Consider the following 6,650-nt stretch of genomic DNA (forward strand, 5'->3'; position numbering starts at 1 on the left):
TTTATAAAACACTTAAGAAATATATAAATCACATATCTGAACATATTCCTAAAAGTACTTTAATATAAAAAACCCTAAATCATATGAGCGGAAGCACTAACTTGAAGCCATTGTTGGAGATTGCAGAGAAGGTTTTGATCTTCCAAGAATACACTATTTTCTTAGGTATTTTCTCTTATGGGAAAGGAGAGAATACAGAAACCCTGTGTTTCTTGGGGACCACTACCTATTTATAGACTCATCTTAGAATGAGTTTTGGGTATTTATAATTTGGCCCCTCAACAAATTATAAATTAACTTATGGTATCTACACATTATTTCCATGACAATTTAATACCCTTTTGATACCTATAACATAATTAGTCACTTAATTTTGTATCGCACTTTATAATAGCATATACATTATACATATGTGCCCACATAGGATTTTAATCCAATATTTTTGTCATTTTATTTTATTTTTCACATTGGTTTTAAGAAAATTCAAACTTTTTTTTATTGGAAAATTTGTAGTACACCTTTTATTTGTTTCGACAAAAAGCCTATTTTTTTTATGAACTCAAAATTATTAACAATAATTCACATGCATGCATACAATACACAGTTTGAACCAATATTTTGACGTATTTAATTATTTTTAGATTTTTCAAAATTTTACAAGATATGTTAAACAACTACAACGTACATCACTATATAAAAATTAGATTAAAAAAATTCTCTAAATGCTAAATAAGAAGGCATGTGCGCAAACCTTGTTTTTTAGATGTGTGTAATCATGTTCGGGTTCGCGTTCGCAACCAAGTCTAAGTCCATGTTCGAGTCCGGATTTGGGTCCAAGATTTGGGATTCAGGGTCCGGGTATAGGGTTTGAGTTCACATCCAGACCTAGGGTTCGGGGTCCAAGATCTGAGATCCAAGGTTCAGATGTGGGGTTCGAGTCTAGTGTTCGGGGTCTGAGTTCGAATCTAGGGTCCAAATTCAGGTCTAAGTCCAGGGCATATTCCAAATCTAAGATTTGAGTTGTAAAGAATTTATAATTTTATAAAATATAGTATTATATTAAATAATATTAATACAATATAATTCTAATATAATACTATACATTACAATCCAATACCAAACCAATTAACCAAGCCTTTTTGGAGAAAATTCTGGTGGAGAGGAGACTAGGGTACATGTGGTGTACCTGTCTCATTGCATGGCTACCAAAAATACAGAGAACACTCGCTCGAAACCACATTAAACATTGCCAAAAATTCCATTTACAGCCATGGCCGGAGGAGCCCTGAACTTCGCACCACCTCCCATTTTCTCCCCCTTTTCGCGTCGTACGATTATACCTAAAACCGTACGATTCGCAATCAGAGCATCGTCGCAGAGCCCCGATGCTTCGGCTTCGGTGAAGAGCAAAGAGGGAGAAGAGAAGCAGCAGGGGTCTTTAACATTCGCTCCTCCGCCAAATTTCAAGGCGCCGGAGCCTAAGAGGTTCGGAGTCCGACCAGATAAGGCTTTGGACATTCTCGGGGCTTCTCTCGCTCTCTTCTTTCGTTTCGGCACAGGCGTTTTCGCTTCTGGGTATGCAATTTTTTCTTTTTTTTACCTTTCCTTCTTATAGTTTCAAAATCTATCTGAGACATCTTTGATTGCTTGGATTTCAAATTTCCAAAGTACGGAAATGAATTTACTACTAATTCGAATTCAAATTCAAATTCGAGGTGGAATTTTCTTTGGAATATTGTCGTTTTGAAGTTGATGTCGTTGTTGTTAGGATAATAATGTAGTTTTTAATGTGTTGCAGCTTTACTAAGTTTATCACACATGAACTATTATGGCAACAATTGTCCAATTCAGTCTAATCTACTAACTACATTTGTTAAAAATTTGGAATCCAAAGCAGTATAAGTGACACAGTTCGTGGGCTAAGTAATATTATTCTCCATCTAAGAAATTTAGATGTTCTCAACTAATCATTTCTAACAAGTTTTGATCCATCTTATCGTTTGCTGATACTGTCGTTTCTTATGTAAGTTATAACATGGTGTTGTCTTTTAATTCTCATTAGTGGGGTATCAGAATTGTCATTTTATCAGTGTTTATATTTGTTCTTTGCGAAAAATTATGGAATTTAGAATCATTATATTGTAATATTTTGTGGCTAATCCTAATGAATGTACACTTTGGGTGTAAATTTTGAATCTTAGATGGTATTTGTAGTAAACTTTGATATTGTTGGAATGGTAGCTCTTCCACTAAAAATTAAAAATATATCTTACTAAAAGGTATAATGGTCAGGTTAGGGCCTAATGTGGCTTGAAAACTATAATTCAATGCCAAAGTGGTATTAATATCTGTTTTTATCTGTTTATGCTAAAACAATATTTTTCATAATAAATTATGATTTTCTTTACAACTTTGGCTCATGAATCTATAAATATCTAATTATGTACCTGTAACCTATTCAAGTAGAAAGTTTGTTGACCAAAGTAGTATAACAACTGTGAAATAAATCTCCTTCTCCTGAACATTTATTTGCAATCAAACTATTTTCTTTTTAGTTAAAATTCGATAAATGATCAAACAACAACGATAGCTGATCACCTCAATTTTTGACACTCCAACTTGACCCAGCTGCTAGATGTGCTATTATCGTATATATAAAATTTGGATGAATGGTAACTACAAATCACATATGACTAAATGATGAGTAGCATGATATGGTCCTACACAAAATCAAAGTTTTACTTAATCTTAAAACTTTCTTTATGCTGATTAAGTAAACTTTGAGGCAATAAATAGATGTCTTGTTTCTTTTTTCTTTTTGCAGTTGAGGCAATAAACAAATATCTTGTTTCTTTTTTCTTTGATGTACTTACAATATGTTAATATGTGCTTAATAATTGCAGATATTCTGTATCCTTAGTTCCCAAGGATGAGTTTCCACCGGGCCAGTATGCTCTAGATGTTTCCGGTAGCTGTTATTTGTCGTTAATCTTTATATATGCGAATAGACTGATGGTATTGTAAATTGACATCAGAAGGATCTGAAACTTGCAGCTAGTTTTAATTTAATTTTTTTGTTTTACAATTTGTAAAATGGTTTGTATTAGATTACAAAGTCAAAGAAACTTCGAAGTTAGGTCCTCGTCCTGAAAAGCCAATTGAAATATATGAGTTTGAGAGGTATTTATTCTCCTTTCTAATTTTATTATTAATTTTTATCTTTTTAATGAGTAGGATGATGCACTTGAATAACCTCGTATGGTGCTTCTTTCTTTTACTTCATTTTATTTATCTCTTGATTTTTTCTCAAATTTTGCAATATTAAGACTGACTGTTTATACTGTTCTCCCCCAAAATATGGATTGCAATGGATTTGCAGCTGTCCGTTTTGTCGAAAGGTAAATTAACTTCGGGAAAGGACTTTAATTCATAGGAAATCATCATTATCATTGTTATTTATTTTTGACGATGTTCATTATTAATTTGCAAATGTCTTTGTTAGTTATCAAAGGTTGTAACATCCTTTTAAACTTATGACACACCATGCTGTAACCATTGGAAATCGTCCCTTTGTAAATTATAATTTCCCCTGCAGCATCACTCTTTTATTAGATTTCACATTGTTAATATCTCCTCTGGTGGTTGGTATGCCAGAGAGTATCAGATTAATTCTGGCATTTAAGCTGTCCTTGATATTGAATTTTAATTTCAAATAACGATTGTGTGGTCTACTGTATGCTTAGCTGCTGAAGATTTGATTTGCTTGGTTGACTAATTATTTGAGGAATAAGTATTTGACTAACTCAAAAACTATATACGATTAAGTAATTTAGCAAGATGTTACACAAATTGCATAAGTCATTACCTGACAATTGCGGTTAATCACTTTGCTGTCTATGTGCGTACTGCCATATGCACTACATAAGAGTATTGAGGAGCTGATCGAAAGCATCCCATTTGAGAGAATGCATCCTATCTAGAGCAAGTTAGTGAGAGACTCAACAAAGAGAGAGACTTAACATTTTACCCTGTTTAATGTGTAGTGAGAAATTGGACTTATAATATTCTATATGTTTAATTTTTCCAATTAATTATTTATGCTTGCCACATTACGCCTTTTTGTCAGTGTGAACTGAGATCTTTAATGCAGGTTAGGGAAATGGTTGCAGTGTTGGACATTGATGTTTTGTTCTATCCTTGCCCAAGAAATGGACCCAACTTTCGTCCCAAGGCTCTTCAGATGGGAGGAAAGCAGCAGTTCCCCTACATGGTTAGTATATATGTTGTCCCAAGTTGTAATTCCCTCAATTGGGAAGTTACTGCTTGTAAATTCAAGTTGGGTATATATGTTGTTGGACTGCAACTTGAAAAACATTCTGAATTACAGAAGTTGCTTTGTCTAACTAAATAAATCCACACTGACACTGAACTATGAACTAACATATATGATCACAATCTTCATACTTATCCTACTTTTTAATTTGTACTTGATCTCCTACAATACGTCCCTTTTTCTTCAAAAGAATTATTTATTTGCATTGCAAGTTCTCACTGTCTTTCTATTTTTTCTTCATTTGAGTACCTTGTAACACCATACTTTGATGGAAAACATGGCTTGAGTGGGATTTGAACTAAGAAGTTCATGTTCGCTACAGGTGGATCCAAACACTGGAGTTTCAATGTACGAATCAGATGACATAATTAAGTACTTGGCTGAGAAATATGGTGTGTAGTTTCTTGACCTGCTTCAATCATTATTTCCTTTATTTTAATTTTCCTTTAATTTCATAATATATTATTGTCTTTATGTGCAGGTGATGGAAGTGTTCCAATAACATTGTCACTTGGTTTGTTAACGGTTAGTCTTCTGGTCACTAGATAGTTCCCGTTTAGTTTGTATTGTTTTGTTTGCATTTTATCTTCTTTTTTTCCTTGCAGACTATAACTGCAGGCCTTGCTTTGGTTGGTCGGTCAGGGAAGGTTAGATTGTCTTTATCCAATTGAGTCTGCAAATGATTCACATTCTTTATGAGTGACTCTATCCTAGTAGGAGCTTTATTTGTATCAGCTATAAATGTTGAGTAACCAAGAGTTGGATATTACAATAATTTTGTGGCGCATTCTTACCTGAACCATCTCTTTTGTTATGCTCAGGGTTCTATTTATTCTCCTGCAAAACTACCACCCAAACCACTTGAAATATGGGCTTATGAGGTGAGTGTTTACCAATGATGTTTGATAGTCATAAAAACAAGACCTGTGGTATTAAAACAGCATATTTTTCTTGGTTTTGTTGGCCTTGATTGATTTTTTATTTATAATTTCAATATTGCTTTCTGTAGCTTGAAATCTGCTTCTTCTCTTTCAGGGATCTCCCTTTTGCAAATACGTACGTGAAGTGCTTGTAGAGTTAGAGCTCCCTCACATACAACGGAGGTAAATATAGTATATACTAGGAATCTATTTTTATGTAGTGAACAGTTGTTTTTGTGCAACATGTATGAGATATATGTATATGTGCAATTAGGTGTATTTCCTTCCATGAATGTACGTCTTTCTTGACTATGAACTCAATGATACTCTGTTAGTAGTATTTTACATTGAAAATCGCAACTCACTACACTCCCCTACTTCTTGAGTGCAAAGTGCTGTACAATTCTTCACTTAAGCATATATTTCTATGTTCTTTCCAGTTGTGCTCGTGGCAGCGCCAAGCGGCAGATACTCTACGAAAAAGTTGGACATTTTCAGGTATTGACCAATAATTCCTATAATAATTTGCAATAATGTCGTGTTAATCATTTTTAGGTAGGCTTTTAATCTTGTGTTAGAGGTGATCAATTGTTGGAATAACATAATATGGATTATACTATAATGGCTGACAGGTTCCTTACTTACAAGATCCAAACACTGGAGTGGAAATGTTTGAAAGTGCAGAAATTGTAGAATATTTAAAAGCAACATATGCTAACCAATGATCGGTGCCCTCAGAAATTTGGCCCCTCCTTTTTTTAATAGGTTTGTATATAATCTCCCTCTCTTAGTGATTAATATTGAGATTATTCTTGGGCCAAGCTACAATAAACATATGTATTAGATGCATTCAAAAGATGGTTGGTTCTCAAGGAGTTGGAGTGCTTTATTCTGCTACTCTATGTGTATCAAAATCTCAAAGTCATATGCTGTAAGTTTGACACATATTAGAGCATCTAATACTTATGATATTGAATGATGTGTGTGATAGTAGTGATTCTCTAAAGAGATAATTCTCTCTATTTCCGTAACCGCCCAACCCTTACAAAGGTTGTTTTGGACTATGTTCTTTCATGCGAAGAGCTTTCCAAACTTAACCATTCAGCATCTTCTCTTTCTCAAGTTGAAAAATAACATTGATCGATCTGAGGATTATTTTGTTGTCACCAAGACTGATATGATTTCCAGGCAATGTAGCATCTAAACAAAAAGACCTTTTGTGTCACTATAAATTTCAGCCTATGCCCTCATGTCCTCATATAGTGGAATGGGGGGTTTGAATCCATTTTCTGAACCTCATATATTGAGGCTTAATGAAGCTCAATCATAAACCATACTTTTCCTTTTAGCCACAAGAGCATCCATAGTTGACCCTATCACTTTGATGGGAGAATCCC

At 33.9% G+C, this 6,650-nt stretch overlaps 1 protein-coding gene across 1 annotated transcript; it reads left to right on the forward strand.

Moving 5' to 3' along the window:
• The first annotated feature begins 1,096 nt into the window (after window positions 1-1,096).
• Window positions 1,097-6,232, forward strand: LOC115700574 (uncharacterized). Its single transcript, XM_030628155.2, has 12 exons — window positions 1,097-1,575; window positions 2,904-2,968; window positions 3,108-3,180; window positions 3,380-3,398; window positions 4,151-4,270; window positions 4,656-4,725; window positions 4,815-4,858; window positions 4,939-4,980; window positions 5,155-5,214; window positions 5,369-5,436; window positions 5,694-5,751; window positions 5,886-6,232. Exons 1-12 carry the CDS (start codon window positions 1,271-1,273, stop codon window positions 5,976-5,978), a joined length of 1,017 nt encoding a protein of 338 aa, XP_030484015.2. The 5' UTR covers window positions 1,097-1,270; the 3' UTR covers window positions 5,979-6,232.
• Window positions 6,233-6,650: the final 418 nt, after the last annotated feature.

The sequence above is a fragment of the Cannabis sativa genome, chromosome 8 (genome assembly GCF_029168945.1).
Source record: "Cannabis sativa cultivar Pink pepper isolate KNU-18-1 chromosome 8, ASM2916894v1, whole genome shotgun sequence".
In the NCBI taxonomy this organism is placed as follows: domain Eukaryota; kingdom Viridiplantae; phylum Streptophyta; class Magnoliopsida; order Rosales; family Cannabaceae; genus Cannabis; species Cannabis sativa.